We start from the raw sequence: 18,394 nt of genomic DNA on the forward strand, positions 1-18,394 counted from the left end.
TGCTTAACATTGTATTTTTTCTTTCTTGGAGGCACAGTGGGTGGATTTATGCACAGGCATGGAAACCTTTTTTTTTGGTTTGTACTGTAACAACATATTTTGTTTCAGAGCTTCTGACAGTTTTCGTCTGTAGCTGCTCAACATAGTGCGGACACCTGCCCTAAATCTCTGTTGTGTTGTTGTGCCTCTCTTTTTCTTTCTTGTTTTTTCAATCATTATTTCTGTGTTGTATCAGCTGAGAGTTGGTACCACAGCTCTGCTTGTAACCACAATAGTCTGATTATGTTTATTGATTTTAATATCGAAATAATAAAACCATTAGCACCCCATCCTGACTCTTGTGTGTGTGTGTGTGTGTGTTTTGTTTTTTTTTGGTGACTGAGATGAAGTTCAAGTGTAGGCTACATACAGATATACTCAAATGTTTTCATTGAATTTTAATAGTATAAATCAAGAAAGTATAGAGAACAAGAGAAGTACCTACATGACTCACACTATTGGATTTCAGTCTATTTGTTTCTACTGAACTTCAAAACTCTTTAAAAACCGGTCACAAATATATAATTTAAAACCAGGCTTAATTATTTCCCCAAAATAACTTTTTTTAGCATGTATTACTCAAGCGAAAGTGAAAACTTTGTACAAACCAGGGGAGTAAGTCCAATAAAGTCCATTAAATGAAGTTCATGTTACAATTTAAATTAGATTAAACTCACGATGAAAGCAGGGTTTGGATTAGAGGTCGACCGATTTTTTTTTTTTAACATAATCGGCATCGGCCAATATCAAGCCGATTAATAAGCAGGCGCATCTGCGGGCAGCCTAGTGTTAAAAACATGAATAGGCGACATTTTTTACAGCGCGCCCAGACCAGCTGCCTCCAGCCCCTCCCCTCGTGAATTCTTGCCGTGTGTCACTTCAGGTTCAGAGCCTACCGTTAGCAGTAGCGTGTTGCTGGTGTTCTTGCCTTGTGATTAACTGTACTAATAAAACTGTACAAAACACCGCGGCCACACCGCTGTGGAAGCTCCCCGAATGTCATTTATCAGAGTCTGGTTGTTACCCCTGTCCGTGGCAGTCTCATCCACTCCTATAACGGAGCTAACTGGAGCTAGCTAACCGCTAACAGAGCTAACCGCTAACGGAGCTAATCGTTGCTAACAGAGCCTTCAGTTCTCCGTGCCTGTATCCATTAACTGCATCTATGGACTCGAGCACGAATAAAACCCTTCATTTTATTAAATTGGCTGGATGAGTTTTAAATTACAACTAAGAGTTGTTTGAATGACAGAAATCTGCTCAGATAAGATCCTAATGAGGTCAACAGGACATGTAGCCTAACAGTAGGGTCCCCAAAACACAGATTAAACACTTCAACAAGGTGAACAAGAACTGACTTTAGATAGCCCTAGTCTTATGTGATTCAACAGGAGTTAGGAGGAAATAGTGTTGAGATTAATAACATGTCACTTTCTGTGAAGCTTGCAGATTTGTACTCTCAGAAATTTAATAAATGCTGATAAGTGCACTAAACTTTATTTTTTCATTGAAAGGTTTATTTGACAAAGTTTATTTTCTTCTTACCTGTTTCGTTTATTTAATATATTTTTCATACATTATTTATACAATATACAGTAGGCATATGTTTTTACATTATACATTTTTAATTTAAGTAGCCTATACAGTGTAGATTGGTGAAGTGTTCAATAAATGTTTTTGTTGAGAAATTCTGTGTATATTAGTGTTACATTTTATCTTTCAAATAGAGGTTTAAAAACAAGCACATATCGGCCAAATATCGGCCAAAATAAATCGGCAGCATTAATCGGCCATCGGCTGACCCTGATTTCTAAAGATCGGCATCGGCCAGAGAAAACCCATATCGGTCGACCTCTAGTTTGGATCTGGCCAGCTTATTTACCTACAAGAAATTAGTATAATTGAAATATATAAATAACAAAAATCACAATATTTTGCCTACATTTTTCCAACACTTCTTTTACAGGGTAAATTTGGTGTAAAGTCTTGAACAGTGCTTATTTGTGCTAAATTACTAATGCAGTATTTCTCTCTGGGCTTCAAATTGGCTCCAATGCAAACCAATGGGTGACACATATGCCAATCTTTATATACAGTCTATTTAAAAACTCATGTCCTGAAATCCTCCTGCTTTGGACATACCCATAACCTAGGCCTATGTTTGTGGGATCACACTTGCATTTCTCTGTAGAGTGTTTTTAGTAAACACACAGGTAGCTGATTAGTAGTGTTATTATGTTATTGTGGCCTTCTTAGAATCACTGGCTACTTTTGAGTAAAGTTAACCTGACAAACTCTTGCAGGCCCACTGGTGGTTCTGTTTTTACAAACTCACATTGTATTGTCAAGCAGTTGAACATACAAGAGCTTTGTTTTAAAATCCAAAATTTGGGGACATTTTGAGTGGATGCATGTGAAAATGATGCAGCCATACAAAATCAGCTACAAAATATAAAGAGATAATGAGTTCAAGATTATACCACTCACAAAGCATAAATGCTCCAACATTAAGGTTTGTCCAAATAAAGTATATATAGTTTTAAAATGGGAAGTCATGTTAAAAAGAATTTGTAACTTTTATAAGGTAAACTTTAATTCTATTTTTACATTATGTATTCGGTAATTATTCTATCATACCTTAACAAAATATGTTTATTTGACACGGATAAATGGATGCAGTGTGACAGGAAAACCGTTAGATCCATACAGATCACATATATTGCTTCGCAGTCAGCAGAGCGAGTTGTCTTTTGGGCCTCCAGCTTTCCGTAGCCGTACAAAAACAAACATGGCGTCTTCTGCGGATGTTCACGTCCGAATTTGTGGACAAGAAATAATAAAATATGATCTAGAAATCAAGGCTCTCGTTCAGGTAAGAACTGAAAACGTCTGGTTTTTCTTTTGAATTTTTTGTTGTTGCTCATGCTGGTATCGGTTTTGTTCTGGAGAGGTGTCCGTGAAGGCATCACATTACAGGTCTGAAAGTTGCTGTACGTTACACAAGCGAGGCTAAATAACGTTAACGTTCAGTTAAAATATACAGTAAGAAAAAGAAAGTGATAGGGATACGATATTAACTTTGTTTACCTTATTTCCTTTAATCACTGCTAACCGTTTTATTCCCACTACTTTTAACATCTAACGTTATCATGAAATTACGTTACGTTAGCTGATTCGACAGTTGACGGATGTGTCTGACGGATCAATTAGGAGTAACTTTAATGTAAGTTATTATTGTTGAAAAAGCATGGTTAAGTCAATTAAAAATACTCCTTTCAGAACGAAACAGAGCATAAATTGCGGCCCAATATGTATGACACACACACACACACACACACACACACACACACACACACACACACACACACACACACACACACACACACACACACACGCCTCCCTACTTTTCAGTTTAGTAGGATTTAGGTATAAATAAATAGTAACTCCAGATATATTCTCTCAAGCTCTTGCTTGTTTGCATTTCTTTACACCAATCACAATTGTCTTGGGCGGTGCTAAGCTCCAGACCAGGGCACCATACTTTGAAGCCAATTTGACATAGCAGCTAAACAGTGGAATTGCAACTTCCAGGTCCATCACATGATGCTATGGGGCCCAAAAAGACTTTTTCCAATAGACTTACATTGCGAAAGAGTCGTCTGTAAATCAGTGGATACATTTTTTCGAGCGTCACTCACAACTCCTGCAAAATGACTTGTTTTACTATCAGAATTTGATAAATTTTGCCCGATAATTTGCTTTTTTGGCTTTATGCGCCACTGATCAACTCTCGTAGGAATGAACAGGGCTCCAGACTTGTTCAGGTTCTTTTTTAATACATCCATGCTCCAGACATAGTGACGATGCCTCTGCAAAATGGTCTTGGGAAGGAGCGTACACAGCGTAGCGGCTGTGTGAAGGAAAGGCGAGAGGAAAAAGAGACTGCAACTTTGGCGTTTGCTGGATTGCTCTCCATGAAATTGCCAACAAATGTTTCTGATGATCCGTATATGATGGAGCCGCAGCAATTTTTTCCCGTCCGTGTCTAAAACCAATGGGGTAAGCTTCTCCTCGGATCGCGTAGCTCCTATGGCGCCATTTTGATGCTACCAAGCCATCTGTAATGGGGACTCTTACTGGTTATGGAATTAGTCACCGATATGGGGTGTCTAGTCAGGACACGGAAGGCAGGGATATTCTTCGAAGGTTTTAATATATACTTTCTAATACAGATGCACAGGCACTATAGCTTGTGCACTTTACAGTGTAGGTGTGGTTCTATAGGAAACAGAAATAAACATCAATGTTACCTAACATAAACACAATTGAGGCTAATGACTCCCTAGTTACTTAAATATACAGTGCTCAACATGTCCTGAAAACAGAAACTACAATAAGAATGCCATAAAGCTATACAATGGAGATAAAGGCTGTCACTTACTGTTAACTCGATAATAAATTGCTAATATTAACTTATCTATATAATATAATTGTAACTTACTTGTGGTCACTGACGCACACAAACACCAACTGAAACTTAACTGATAAACTGAAACTCAACTGACAGCCCTCTGCAAGCCAGGGCATGTCTCAACATGTTAGGAAAAGGGGGCGTGGCCTGAACGAACACTCGCTGTCCATGCTCTGTCCATACTCACAGCACTTGAGCCTTTTGCACAGCCGCCCCATAATTTACAGTGTCAATTATCTCCCGGAAAGGCTCAACTATCCCCAGGAGCTGTTGTCGAAGCATCCTCTGGGATGGCCGGCAACTCAATGAGCTTGGCCACTGGTCTGGTGTAGGTCCTCTCATCCACCTGCACCTCAGCAGTCCTCACTTTACCATCAACACTCCTAATGGTCTTCGTGACTCGTCCCACGGGCCACAGTGCACGTGGTAACCTTTGGTCGATTACCATCACCACCGTACCAACAGTGAGGTTCTCTGTGTCCTTCACCCATTTCTGTCTTGCCTGCAGGAAAGGTAAGTAGTTCCGTATGAAATGGGTCCAGAACTGGTCAGCTAACACCTGACTGTGCCGCCACCTTCTCCGACTGAGAATCTCAGATTCAGGGTACACCACTTGAGGAAGCGAAGAGTCGGGCCGCCCCATGAGGAGGTAGTTGGGAGTTACGGGATCCACATCGGCTACATCTGTCGACACATAGCCCAGTGGCTTGGAGTTGAGGATTCCCTCTACCTCAATCAGAACTGTCAGCAAGACTTCTTCGGTAACTGTCTGTGCTCCCAGAGTAACGTAGAGTGCAGCCTTAATGGATCTTACCTCCCGCTCCCAGGCTCCACCAAAGTGAGGTGCATTTGGTGGGTTGAACTGGAAACGGATCTGGTGCTTGGCCATCTTGGTCTGCAGCTCTTCGCACATGGCCTCAAAACTTGATTTGAGCTCGTGCTCCCCTCTGCGGAAGTTGGTCCCACAGTCAGAGAGAAGCTCGAAGGGAGTTCCCCGTCTAGCCACAAACCTTCTGAGTGACATAAGGAACGAGTCGGTATCCATGTTGGACAGCACATCTAGGTGAATGCACCTGGTGGTCATACACTTAAAAACTTTTCCCCATCTCTTTTCCGTACCCCGACCTCGCTTGACCTGGAACGGGCCAAAGCAATCTACTCCTGTTGAATAAAATGGAGGCTTCAGGAGGCGGAGACGACAAGGTGGCAGATCTGCCATTTTAGGAATAGCAGGCTTTGCTCTCCATTTCTGGCACTCCGGGCAGGATCTCTGATGGCGACGCACAGCTTCGTGGCCCTGGAGGATCCAAAACTTACGTCGGAGCTCCGCAAAGACCCTCTCCGCTCCAGAATGGAGTAACTTGTTGTCATACTGTCGTATGATAAGTTTGGTAATATGGTGCTTAGGTTCTAGCACAATTGGGTGCACAACATCTTCTTCCAGACTAGTAGAACGACGCAACCTACCACCTACTCGGATGAGGCCCCTAGAGACGTCGTACTCTGGAGCAAGTGACAAGAGCCGACTGCTGGATGGAAGTGCTTTCCCTGTTTGTAGGCACGTGACTTCGTCTGGAAAGCTATCATATTGCGCTCTCTGAAGGATTCGGAGTTCTGCCTCTGCATAGTCATCTGCACTGAGGGCGCTTGACTGGGAGGCCGCCCCGTGCAGTGACCTGCTTGTTGCCTCAAGGAGATCTTCGAAGGTAGAGTGGTCTTCAGCGGCTGGGATCTCTGGAGCAGTACTGGCTGACATAATGCCACAGAATGCAGACCTCTTCATTTCTGTCTCATCTAGGACTTCCAAGAAAGATGTTGTGACTGGCCAACTCTCACGTGGTAGCTGAAGGAAGGCAGGACCTTGACTAAATTGGTTTGGCTTAGCTAGGTTGGATAGTGTCATCCCTCTGGTGATAGCATCTGCGGGGTTATTCTGTGTGTCCACATACCTCCATGACCGGTGATCCGTCAGCTCCTGGATCTCAGATACACGAGTCCCTACAAACACCTTGTATCTGCAGGACTCTGACTGTATCCAGGTAAGTACTGTGGTGGAGTCAGACCAGAGCACTGTATCCCTCAACTGAAGTGTGAACTCTCTCTGGATCATCTGGGCAAGCTGAGCTCAGGGCTGAGGCACAGAGCTCAAGGCGTGGCATTGACTGTTGTTTCTTCGGTGCCACTCTTGAGCGTGCCAGCACGAAGGCTACATGGACTTGGCCATGAGGATCCTCACCACGTAGGTAAGCAACTGACCCATAAGCGGACTCTGATGCATCACAGAAGACGTGAAGCTCGAGGATGATGGCACTTACATCAACTTCTGTTGGGAAGTAGCTCCGGGAGAGACTAACTGTTGGGAGCTGAGGGAGCTCTTCTTCCCATGTAGTCCAGGCTTGCAGGAGGTCGACTGGTAAATTTGGGTCGTCCCAGTCACGGTCTTTGGCCCACAGTCTCTGGACCAGAACTTTGGCCCTTGTGGTGAAGGGCAGGATATGACCTAGAGGGTCATACTGGCTTGCTAGTGTCTTATAGATATTTCGCATGGTCGTCTGGCTTGGGGCAACCGGGCGATGCCTGTAATGGAGTGTGTCCTCCATGAAGTGCCAACTGAGGCCTAGCGTCAGCTCTTGAGCTTCAACATGCATCTGAGAAACCCATCTTTCGCTGCTGTCAGACTTGGCCTCCTTAGGCAGGTTGTGAATCACCTCTGGCTGGTTACTGGCCCACTAGCGGATATCGAAGCCACCTGCAGCTAGAAGGGTTCTAAGCTTCGTCACAAGGTTACTGGCTTCTACTTTGGTAGGTAGACTCTGCAGGCAATTATCAACGTAGAAACACTGTTCTACACTGTGGCGGACGTTTTCACCTGGTTGACTTGACTCGTTGACGTGTTTCTGGAGAGCAAAGATCGCGCAGCAGGGACTGCACGTCGTCCCGAAAGGCAGGACCTCCCACTGGTACACTGATGGTTGTTCGTCCGTCTTTAGGTCCCTCCAAAGGAACCTCAGCAAGGGCTTGTCTCTGTCCAGCAGGCGGACCTGGTGAAACATCCCTTTAATGTCTCCACTTACTGCGACTCGATGCTCTCTGAAGCGTAGGAGGACTCCAAGGAGTGAGGGTCCTAAGGCTGGGCCTGGAAGGAGGTAGTTATTCAGACTTTGTCTGCCAAGCTGGAAGCTGCAGTTGAAAACAATCCGTTCCTTGCCATTGTGCCTGACCATGTGGTGGGGCAGAAACCACGACTCCTCTGATGAGTCCGCCTCGCAGGATTCAATCTTGGTGGCGTACCCAGCAATCTCCAGTTTCTTGATCTCCTCCTGGTAGGTAGATGCACGCAGTGGGTCTTGTACTAACCTCTTCTCTGTGTTTCGCAGGTTTTTCATAACAACTTCCTTTGAAACTTGCAGCTTAGGCATGTTTGGGATTCGTAGAAGGGGTGTAGCATACCGATGTACTCCATTTACTTCTACACGGATGGTCTCGGCCTCCAACAGGTCCACTGAGTACTTGTCCTGTCTAGATCTGGTCACCAACCTCTCACTTTTGAAAGGTAGGGTATCCAACTGCCACAACCGTTCAACTTGATTGAACAACTCAGCAGAAGGGGAGGAAACTGTGGTGAACAAGCACTGTGTGGTGGGAAGCTGTTGCTGCAGGTACTTTGCTGGACCCTGGAGTGTCCAGCCGAGATTAGTCTTGACTGCTGCAGGACCACCAGGGGGACCCAGATGCACTGGCTCAATCGGAACTATCAGATCAGCATTATCAGATCCAATCAGGAGGGTTGGCTGAGCTCCGTCGATGGGTGGGATTGCCAGACCTCGTAGATGCCGATATCTTTTCTGGAGCTGGGTAACTGGGTAGCTGTACTGAGAGAGGCTTAGGTGTTCCCCTGTGAATGTGCCTTGAATGGAGAACCTCTTTGTTGGTTGGGAAGCTGGAGCAATAGTAAAGGAGACACGTGAGCCGGACAGTGTCTTGATGTCTTGGCGGATAGTATGGAGTGTGAGGTCTTCTGCTTGACCCTGTACTCCCAGGCGGCGTGCTGCAGATGAAAGCAGGATGGTTCTCTCAGAGCCATCGTCCAGCACTGCATACGTGTCAAACACTTTATCCTGGTATTGCAATTGACTCTGACAATCTTTAACAGCACCTGGCTATATCCATTTGGCTGATCCAGATAGTGAGTCTCTGCTGTCGACCTGATGGTGGGCTCGTTCTCACTCCTCTGGTTGACCTCATGAAGGACGGAGAGGTGTTTCGACTTACAAAGGCGACACGGCTTCTTGAGGTCACAGGCAGAGGCTAGATGAGAACGACCACATCGCCAGCACCTTCTCTTGACTTTAATCCAGTCCACCATCTCTGCTTTGGTAAGCTTAGCGAAGCTCTCACATTGACTGAGGTAGTGTTCTGCCTCGCAGTAAGGGCAGTATATCTTACCCTTCCCTTGGGTTTGGATAGAATGAGCTACTTGGCAGGGCGTATCGGATGGATGTTTACTGGCACTGCCTGTCCCATGCATGATAGTAGTGACCTTAACCTTGGACTTCTGCTGCTTGAATTCTTTCTTGTCCTTCTCACTGTGAGCTTGAAGTGAGGGCTCAATGTCCAGACATCGGACTTCTGCCTTCAGCCACTCTGAAAAGTCAATGAGCGATAGCTTCAGTTTATCCGGGTCTTTCCTATACTGTTGACGACGAAATCTCTCTTGCTGGTGCTTGGGAAGCCTGCTTAGAAGGCGCTTCACATTTGAGCCGCAGTGGAGTTCCTCATAGCCTTCACCTCGGAGAGATTTCAGCATCCCAACAAGCGACTGCACTCTGATGGAAAACTCGTCGAGAGCCCTATCATCTCGGATGGGGGGTAGGTGTTCCATGTCCTCTATCTCTTTCAGCACAAACTGATATGGACGTCCATAGCGTTCATCCAGTGCCTTTAGAGCTTCAGAGTAGGGCATACTAGACTCTGCATGAGCTAGCACAAGGCGATGTGCATGTGGCACCTTGACATGCTTCAGCAGGATGGCATACTTGTAATGCTCAGACTGAGAAGGATGAAGGAGTGTGCTAAGTGAAAGGTGAAGCTCCACATATTGAGCTCTATCCTCTTTAGTAAAGTCAGGAAATGTTGGGCCTTCTATATTGGTGGGTGCCTGCTGATACCCAGTGGGTGGATAATGGGTCAGCATGGCTGGGTTCCCTTGGTAGAGGGGTTGGGGTAAATAAGCAGGCTGATGTAATGACTGGTGCACGGGTGGAGGCACGGATAAAGGCTGGGGTGCTGTCTGGTGCACGGGTAGATTCACAGATAAAGGCTGGGGTGCTGTCTGGTGCACGGGTAGAGGCATCATCCGATCTGGAGCTGGATTTACATGTAGCAGTCTGGGAGGAGCTACATGTGGGAGATAGAGATGAGGCTCAGGTGGCACCAGATGTGGGTTTCCTAACCAAGGCTCTCTACCGTTCTCGTGTTGGCTGCCGGGTGCTGCTGCATTGGGCTTACAATTACCTGATATGGGGTAGGACAAGAGTGAGCTATGTGATGAGGCATATCTTAGCAAGCCTAATGGCTGCTGTAGACCCTGGGGTGACCCATTGGGATGACTGGGCTGAAGATGAGCGGCTGTATCATGTTCAGTCTCCTGCCTGATAGTCTGAATGCCATAGCATGGATCAAGAGTGTGCTGAGGGGGTTGAGTGACTCGGCTGAGAGGTGGAGGAAGTGTCAGTTGCTCTAGCTGGTGGGTTAGTTCTGCAGCTACGCTTGGGTGATCCTCAGTTCGGTGGGGGTGAGTAGCACGGACTAGAGAAGGCTGTGGTTCACCTCCTCTGTCTGGGTAGAGTCGTACTGGGGTCTGATGCCGTGATGACCTCCTTGACCCCTGAGCTGAGGACCGGGGGGAATGGCGCTGCAGGACAAGCTCCAAAAGCTCTGTTTGTTTCTTGGCCGTTTCACTCTGTTGCCGCGCTGTCTCCAAAGCCTGATGAGCAATGGCTTCATTTGCATTCTGCATTAGCGGAATTGAGGATGTGCTTCTAGCAGGACTGAGTAGCTCTCTCTCCTCTTCGTGCCTGTGCATCTGCGCTGAGCTATGTTGACCGACTAAATAATCCTCCAGATATCTTGGGCGTTGCACTTGGCGTTTGGGGCGCACAGGTGAAACAGGGAGGCTGATTCCTTCTTTACTGGTTGCCATATCGTTGACTCTATCCGGCTCGAAGGACCATAAATTGTAATGGGGACTCTTACTGGTTATGGAATTAGTCACCGATATGGGGTGTCTAGTCAGGACACGGAAGGCAGGGATATTCTTCGAAGGTTTTAATATATACTTTCTAATACAGATGCACAGGCACTATATCTTGTGCACTTTACAGTGTAGGTGTGGTTCTATAGGAAACAGAAATAAACATCAATGTTACCTAACATAAACACAATTGAGGCTAATGACTCCCTAGTTACTTAAATATACAGTGCTCAACATGTCCTGAAAACAGAAACTACAATAAGAATGCCATAAAGCTATACAATGGAGATAAAGGCTGTCACTTACTGTTAACTCGATAATAAATTGCTAATATTAACTTATCTATATAATATAATTGTAACTTACTTGTGGTCACTGACGCACACAAACACCAACTGAAACTTAACTGATAAACTGAAACTCAACTGACAGCCCTCTGCAAGCCAGGGCATGTCTCAACATGTTAGGAAAAGGGGGCGTGGCCTGAACGAACACTCGCTGTCCATGCTCTGTCCATACTCACGGCACTTGAGCCTTTTGCACACCATCACCTCCCGTTAGCATTCCATTGACTGCCATTCATTTTGGCGCCACTTTGACAGCGAATAACTTTACATCTGAAGCGTTTAAAGACGAGAAGCGTGTATTTGTCCATTGTTTATTTCTAAAGAAACACAACAATGTATAAAAGGCTCCATTACCTTGTATCTCACGTTATGGCTCTGTAGCAGAAGTTTTTGTAAAACTAGGCTAACGATTGTGTCTTAACCACGCAACTCACTGTCGCACAGTAGAGAAATTACCGTATAGTACAGGAGAAGCACACAGGCAGTTTCGTCTCACATCAGCTGTTTAAGTGTAATTACTAATGTTAACTAGCATTTTAGTTAGCAATAATTAGCCTGTGCCTATGTTATCTCCTTACATATACCTACGCTCTCCGTCTCTGCTAGATTGGGAATGATTGAGATTTCTCTTGGCACAGCTACCAGAAGACTTACAACTTTCAGACAGGTTGCTCACGTCACATTTACGTCGTCTCTCTCAGTTGGAGGCTGCGCAGTAACGCTCAGCCATCACCGGAAAAGTGCTTCTAATATCCTTCACTGGTCTCCGTCCAGAGCAACGGGGTCTGTTGGTCCATTATATATATGTCAATGCGTAAAACAGGATTATCATTTTGGGGATGCGCATGACGGATCGTGCAGGCAGCTCCCGGCAGCTCCCATAGACAGTATGAGTTCCACCAATCAGAGGCATCACTGTGGGATTGTGGGATTGTTCAGGATTGTGGCTACTGGATTACTTATCCAATACATCGCGATTAAAAGACATTTATCTCAAAACAAGGTTGGTGCCCCATGAACTTTTGGCGTCTATATGAGCATATACAATCGCTTAGTCATGTCGTTGCTGGTTTTAAGTCTACCATCAGTTACGATTTTATGGCTTATACTCCAATTGTCAATGGAGAAATTGCATTGTATTTTTACTTCCGGAACCCGCTGTGGGTGGGACTGTTGAGCTCTATTGGAGCTTAAACAATTAGGTGCTTAATGCTTTTAAAGGGGTGATAGAATGATTATATAGGGTATTTCACACTGTTCCTTAAGGTCTCCTAATAGGGTATGTAACATTGGTTGAGAAATCAACTATATAAAGCTCAAATATGGGCTGTTTTACGAAAATTGATGGCTAATTGCAAATTTAGTAAGACGTGTCGGACTTTAGGAGCTCCACACAGTCTGACGAGAAAGCGGCAACCTCCATACCCAGTGAAAGTCACCGTTTTTCGGTTACTGGACGACCGGGGCTCAGGGCTCGGGGCTCCGCGGAGCTCCGGAGCTGCAAGCTAGGCTATGTGTCCCATTTAATCCTATGGGAAAAGATCGTTGCTACACTTTCGGCATAACCTTCGTATATTTACAGTTTGAATTTCGTCACGCCACTTACATAACATATACCCCAATGTCTTATAAAGCTAACTATGGTGTCCGACTTGAATTTAATGAATTTTTGTGAACATTAGGGGTTTCGTTAGCTGCGACTGTCCCTCCAATCCTATGTTTACAGATCGCGGCTAGTTAGCTTCACTTTCGGCATAATTAAAGTATATTTACAGTTTGAATTTCGTCACGCCACTTACATAACATGTACCCCAAGGTCTTATAAAGCTAACTATGGTGCCCGATTTCAGTTGAATGCATTTTTGTGAACATTAGGGATTTCGTTAGCTGCTACTGTCCGTTCAATCCTATGAATCGCGGCTAGCTGCAGGCCCTGGAGCTCCATCAGGGCCTCGGCATTTTTTTGTCCAGTAACACAGAACCGGTGACTTTGTGCGGGTATGGAGCGCCGCGGGCTTCCCTTCGTGACGGAGATCCAGCTAGCTCACAGCGAGCCGGAGTCTATGAAGTAGGACACGTCAGGCGGCGAGGCAGCTCCGGCCGCTGTCACGTAGCCTGCTGAGCTCCTGCTGAACTGCGACACAGTCGGACAAAATTTGCAATTAGCCATCAATTTTCGTAAAACGGCCCATATTTGACCTCTATATAGTTGATTTTTCGCATAAAAAAGTCTCAGAAGTGAAATAGCGGACCTCTGGAGAACTGCATGACCTAGCTAGATTCAGAAGACTAAGCTGATGTTGGGGCGTGACAAAGACTGATTGATGGATTTGGGATGCTGACGTCAGCTTCCAGCTTTGTTGAGATTCGTCCGTTTTCAGCGGCAGTTTCAAAATGTGAGATTTGCAGAGGATAGGGGTATGAATGGGATTTTGAGCTTCTATGTATGTCCTTTGACAAGGTAAAATCGGTTTTGCATTCTATCACCCCTTTAAGCTTTTCAAATGTAAATATTTGCTATTTTTGTTAGTATTCTTATATAGTAGACTTAGTATTTTGGGATTTTGGTCAGACAAAACAAACTGTAAAGTAGCCTCAGGCTTTTTGAAATTTTCATCAGCATTTTTTTTGTTTTGTTAATATTTTATAAACCAAACTCTTGATTGATTAATAAAGAAAGTAGATACATCTGCAGATAAATCCATAGAGAGTTTCTTCCTCAGTGTTTATTAAAAATGTAATTTTAAAATATTAACTTGACATACTTTATATATTATTGTATATAAAGTACTGTAGTATTGTGTAGATGATAAATCAATAACAGTCATAAGTAAAATCAGTAAATCAAAAGAAGTTTTTACTGTTCTGTAAATTGTAGACTATTTGGTTTTTGATGAACAGGAATAATGCCAAACATGTTTTAAGCCTATGTAGAAAGTATGTTAATAAGGCATTACTTTGGGTGTGTGATGGGCGTTACCCTTTCATTATTTTTTTTTACATTTAATAAACAAAATTAGTGGCAAATCTAAAAAGATTGTTAATTGAATAATCATCAGTCCTCCTCTTCAGTACCTCTCTGCTTATAATCATGGGTCACCACCAGACTATATACATATTAGAGATGCCCTGATTTTTTGCCCCCAAAACTGATTGCCGATTGTCGATCGACATATCCATAAACGTCTGATACCGATCGTTTTGTTATAGCAGCTGGAATATCTGTATTACATGGATGGCATAGTGCTGCAGTGTTTGAGTGTTTAAACTCACTTTATAAATTAGCCTAGCGGCTAGAGGACGCTAGGTAGTGGCTTTATCCCAGGAGAACAACACTGTGAATTTCAGCCAGAAGCACTGCTGAGTCATTACTACTGCACACTGTGTGTCTGTGTGTGTGTGTGTGTAAAAGAAGAGAAACATGTACAGTAAATCACAGTACAGACTCTTACACTGACCTGAAATGGAAACACTATGCTGCAACCCGTCAATTTAATTAAAGGCATTCATTTTTAAGGATTCAGTTAATTTACAGTACCAAAATAAAAAAAAATAAACATCTGAATCCCAAAATTACAAACAGAATACCTACCCAACTAACAAATATCCATCCAAACATTGTTTTTTTACAAAGATGTGTACATTAGCAGGAATGTAACGCAACATGGAAGTGAAAGCAGTGCTCTGTTTATTTAAATATGAAATGTGAATTATTGTGGTAAATAATCATGATCTCAATATTGATCATAAAGATTGTGATTATTAGTTTGGCCATAATTGTGCAGCCCTACAATGTTTACTCTCACATCAATCATGAATACATACGTGTGTTTGTGTTACCTGCAGGACATCAGGGATTGCCCTGGACCTCAGTCAACTCTCATGGAGCTCAACTCTCAGGTCAAACAGAAGCTCAACAAGCTCAGACTCAGAATACAGGTCAGGCCTCACACCATGTATATTGTGTTGCATCTGACAGATTTCTTGTTTAAAAAATGTTTTATTGGACGTGGTGTGTTGTTGTCAGGATCTGGAGCAGATGGCCAGAGAGCAGGACAGAGAGACGGACAGACTGGCCATCCAGGCAGAGACAGAGAGCCAGCGAAGGCAAATGCTGAGGTGTGTAGACATACACACAAACATGAAAAATTAGCAACAGTCATCTTCATTTACCCCTGAATCACTGACTTTATTGACACTATCAATCCCATTAAAATGCCAGCGTTCATTCCAGTGTATAAGTGAGTGAACCGATCTGTATCTTGCTCTCAGTCAACACATCAAAATGAAATGTCATGTTTGGTTGTAACCCCTCTTTGCATGTTGTGTCAGGTTTGGTGGTGCCTGAAATGGGTTATATTAGAGACTGTAAAAGTTCATTATTAATATTGTAAATAGTAGCCTGTAGTTTATTTTGCTCAGGATGCTTTTGGAAATAATTCACATTCTAGGTGTTGACCCTTGATAAAATGTGCAGTACATCCATATCTGGAGCTAATAGGACTTTGAGAGGCAAATAAATGCAAGTAGCACATTTGGGATTGATGGGGTTAAACAGCATGCAAATGAAACAGATTCAGACACAACAGACCAGATGACATGAAGAAATCTATAACATAATCTACAGTTCTCAAAGTTGGTTTCTGTGCATTCCAGTAACCAGACAGCGTGGAGGAAAGCTAACCTGGCATGTAAACTAGCCATAGACAACACGGAGAAGGACGAGCTGCTGCATGGAGTAGAAAACCACAGCACCAGACAGAGGTCAGTACAATTCTGAGGCTGAGACTCTACTGTGGTGCTCAATGAGTCAATCACCTTTTTCCATTATAAATGTAATATGGCAGGTGTTTTGCTTTCGTTCAGTTTAAACCTAATCCCCCATCCCATTACGTATTACACCCCAGTTACCTACCTACAGGTTTTGGCAAACTCTCTGGTCTTCCTGTAATCTCCAAAAAATTCCAGTCTGGAGAGACTCTTAACATTTAAAGTGCCCATATTATGAAAAAATCACTTTTTCTGGGATTTGGGGTGTTATGTTGTGTCTCTGGTGCTTCCACACACATACAAACTTTGAAAAAAATCCATCCATGCTGTTTAGAGTGAGATACAGTTTCTGAATGTGTCCTGCCTTCAGTCTCTGGGTGAGCTGTTCAAAATCGGCACGGCTTGCGACGTCACAAACCGAAACGAGCAGGCTAACCGCAACCATTAGCTCGTAGCGTTAGCATGCTAACACTAATGCTAACGCTAGCATACTAACGCTAGCATGCTACCTCGTTCTCAGTAGCAAAGCACTGCTACAACACACACAAGTTCACCATAATCTACAAAAGAACTACTTACATGTGCGCCCTCATTTAGAAGTCTCCCAGCTAATCCTGCCTTGTAACTGACTGAAGTTGTAGAAACAGCCTTTCTTTTACTGTCTATGGAGCTAGCTAGCTGACATGATCTACATCTGAGCTACTGGGCATGTGCAGTGCAATCAAAGATAGTACAGAAGAAGAAGAAGAAAAGAGGTCTCACTCTGTAGCTAAAACAGAGACCAGGTGAAAAGAGGATCTGCAGCAGTGAGAGAGAGCACTGCAGTACAACAAAAATATGGTGTTTTTTGAAAATTAAACCATGTAAACCTATTCTGGTACAACCTTAAAATACAATTATGAACCTGAAAATGAGCATAATATGGCTGCTTTAAAAAGTGTATCTCTGAGTCTTTATACATTGAGTTGTGTTTACTGTTACTGATACACTGTTGTGGACACCATTCTTTTTGTTACTGTAAAAGTTCAGAAACATACATTTAAGTAGTTTGCAACTGTCTTTGTTAATAATTTAATTACAGCTAAATCATTCAAAATAATATAAACCTGTCGGTAATGGTTTATCCGCAGCACATTATTGTCGGTTACAGTGCCAGTGATTAAAATGCCGTCTGATAAAGCAAGGAGGGGAGGGGAAATATTTTAATATATTTAGTATTTTACTGCCCACCTCCCTGTAATATTAATCCTGTCCGAATGGGGCTTTTTGCAAGTGATTTTAAGATATTATTTTGGTTTCCATTCGTAATGGGTCATTACATTTGACATTTAAGAGCTGAAATGATTAAATGATTAAAAAAAAAGGAGACAGATTCCTTGGACTCTAACTTTCACTTGGACACACAATATATACACAACATACGTATTACTGACAGCAATTATGCATCACCTGTCTGCTTTGTGTGTGTTTGTGTATCAGGAAGGCGACTAAAGAAAGCCTAGTAGAAACCAGTAGCAGCATCACAGAGAATCTGATGTCTATGAGCAGGATGATGGCTGAACAGGTGAAGCAGAGCGAGGACACCATTGGCACGCTGGGTAAAAAAAATGAACTATCTTCTTTGTCCATGTGTTTAGTTTGTTGACTTTTCATTAGGGTTAGAGTTTGTGTACAACAGGTACATCCAATTTACAACAATGTTTTTCCCTGTGAAAATCTTTTTTTTTTATGTTTCTATCTCCCATCAACATTTACGAACCTATCTTCCTCCTTCTTAAACCTTTTAATACCTTACTTCTTCCTCACACAGCCACCTCCTCCAGGACGGTGCAAGAAACCAACGATGAGTTTAAAAGCATGACAGGAACCATCCACCTGGGGAGGAAACTGATCCTCAAGTACAACCGGCGGGAGCTGACAGACAAGCTGCTCATCTTCCTGGCTCTGGCCCTCTTCCTCGCCACCGTCCTCTACATCGTTAAGAAACGGATCTTCCCCTTCATTTAGCTAGATGGATTTAGCTAACGAGTACACCCAGGCTTCAGGAAGAATGTTTTCCACTTAATTTCACTCAGCAGAAAGTTACCACAAGGATTTTAGCAGGTATGAAGTCAAAGCTAGACTACATGGAGAGTTAGAAAAAGTCCTAAGACTGGACTGCCACACATAGTGTCAAGTGAAAACCTTCGATCTTGTGTAGCACCCTCGTTTTTTGCTTGAACAATATGCAATATGTGGGTTTATAAAATGGGTATGAAGGGTAAACTGTATCTGGTATTATGATGAGGTTTCATGCAATAACAATGATAAGGTTAAAGCCTTGGCATGCTTTAAACAAACTTGTGGTGTTCAACCATGTCTAAAGGCAAAAGTTATTATACTTTTTGCAAATGGCCGCATTCGAAGCAAGGGCGAAGAAGCCACCTGTCATAGCCTCCTCCTCCTCTTTCTAAGAACTGTGGCTTTTGAGTGACTCGTGCAGCGGTGCTGCATGAAAAGTGACAGCAGTAGAGC

General features: G+C 43.5%; 1 protein-coding gene across 1 annotated transcript; it reads left to right on the forward strand.

Annotated features, from left to right (window-relative positions):
* Positions 1-2,760: 2,760 nt before the first annotated feature.
* On the forward strand, positions 2,761-17,946 carry bnip1b (BCL2 interacting protein 1b). Its single transcript, XM_031280707.2, has 6 exons — positions 2,761-2,911; positions 14,957-15,049; positions 15,138-15,229; positions 15,767-15,874; positions 17,360-17,478; positions 17,691-17,946. Exons 1-6 carry the CDS (start codon positions 2,828-2,830, stop codon positions 17,885-17,887), a joined length of 693 nt encoding a protein of 230 aa, XP_031136567.1. The 5' UTR covers positions 2,761-2,827; the 3' UTR covers positions 17,888-17,946.
* The last annotated feature ends 448 nt before the right edge of the window (positions 17,947-18,394 follow it).

The sequence above is a fragment of the Sander lucioperca genome, chromosome 13 (assembly GCF_008315115.2).
Source record: "Sander lucioperca isolate FBNREF2018 chromosome 13, SLUC_FBN_1.2, whole genome shotgun sequence".
In the NCBI taxonomy this organism is placed as follows: domain Eukaryota; kingdom Metazoa; phylum Chordata; class Actinopteri; order Perciformes; family Percidae; genus Sander; species Sander lucioperca.

Excerpts from the sequence above, each read along its gene's own strand:
- bnip1b (XM_031280707.2), top strand. The coding sequence starts at position 2,828 with ATGGCGTCTTCTGCGGATGTTCACGTCCGAATTTGTGGACAAGAAATA. Across the intron at positions 15,875-17,359 it reads AACCACAGCACCAGACAGAG|GAAGGCGACTAAAGAAAGCC; the intron begins GTCAGTACAATT and ends TTTGTGTATCAG. Across the intron at positions 17,479-17,690 it reads GGACACCATTGGCACGCTGG|CCACCTCCTCCAGGACGGTG; the intron begins GTAAAAAAAATG and ends TTCCTCACACAG.